This window comes from Helobdella robusta (assembly GCF_000326865.2).
Source record: "Helobdella robusta unplaced genomic scaffold HELROscaffold_82, whole genome shotgun sequence".
Lineage (NCBI taxonomy): Eukaryota > Metazoa > Annelida > Clitellata > Rhynchobdellida > Glossiphoniidae > Helobdella > Helobdella robusta.
Window position 1 is genome coordinate 502,265 of NW_008705476.1, and position 810 is coordinate 503,074.

The 810-nt window shown below is 30.0% G+C and overlaps 1 protein-coding gene across 1 annotated transcript in view; it reads left to right on the top strand.

Moving 5' to 3' along the window:
- Positions 1–219, top strand: part of HELRODRAFT_182234 (hypothetical protein) — a gene marked incomplete at both ends in the record, with an annotated part of 1,184 nt that extends 965 nt beyond the window's left edge. The window contains one exon of the mRNA XM_009032533.1: positions 143–219. Within this exon, the coding sequence (XP_009030781.1) occupies positions 143–219 (77 nt within the window). The remainder of the gene's footprint in view (positions 1–142) is intronic.
- Positions 220–810: the final 591 nt, after the last annotated feature.

The window sequence follows — 810 nt, forward strand, 5'->3', positions numbered from 1 at the left end:
ACAGCAACATAATATCAACAACAACAACAACAACAACAACAACAACGTAATAACATATTCAACAAAAACTGCGCCGATAACAACAACAACAACAACAACAACATCAAAATATTAACAACAACAACCTCAAAAACATTAACAGCACATTACCAGCAACACCAACAACAACATCAAAACATTTACAACACCAACAACATCAACATCAACAACAACACATAAATAATATGTACGTTACGGATTAGCGTTAAAAAGTTATCAAATATAATAGATGCCCAGCTTTCTTTATGTCATCTATCTTGTCATCGTTGTACTCCTTTGTATTTGCAAGTATTTACCATTATTTGGATGTATTTGTGCGTATTAGTTTGTAATTATGTGTATATTTTATTTTCAATATTAAATTATATATATATATATATATATATATATGTGTGTGTGTGTGTGTGTGGGTGTGTGTGTGTGTGTGGAATATATGAATATATGTGTGTGTGTGTTCATGTGTACTGATATGTATCCAAAAATATTTCTATTTTGTGTACATGAGTACTATAATATGTCTAGAATTAATATCAGTTCCACATACTCCCGTACGTCATATGATAATAATTAACCGTAAATGTTTTTATTGGTTTTTAACAAATAAATTCTTTTATTGATATATGATACAATTTTAAGCCACACACACATAATCAAACACGCACACACAAACACATACACAAACATACACACAAACACATACATAAACATATACACACAAGCAAACACAAACATACAACACACACACACACGAAAATACACACCAACGCATAC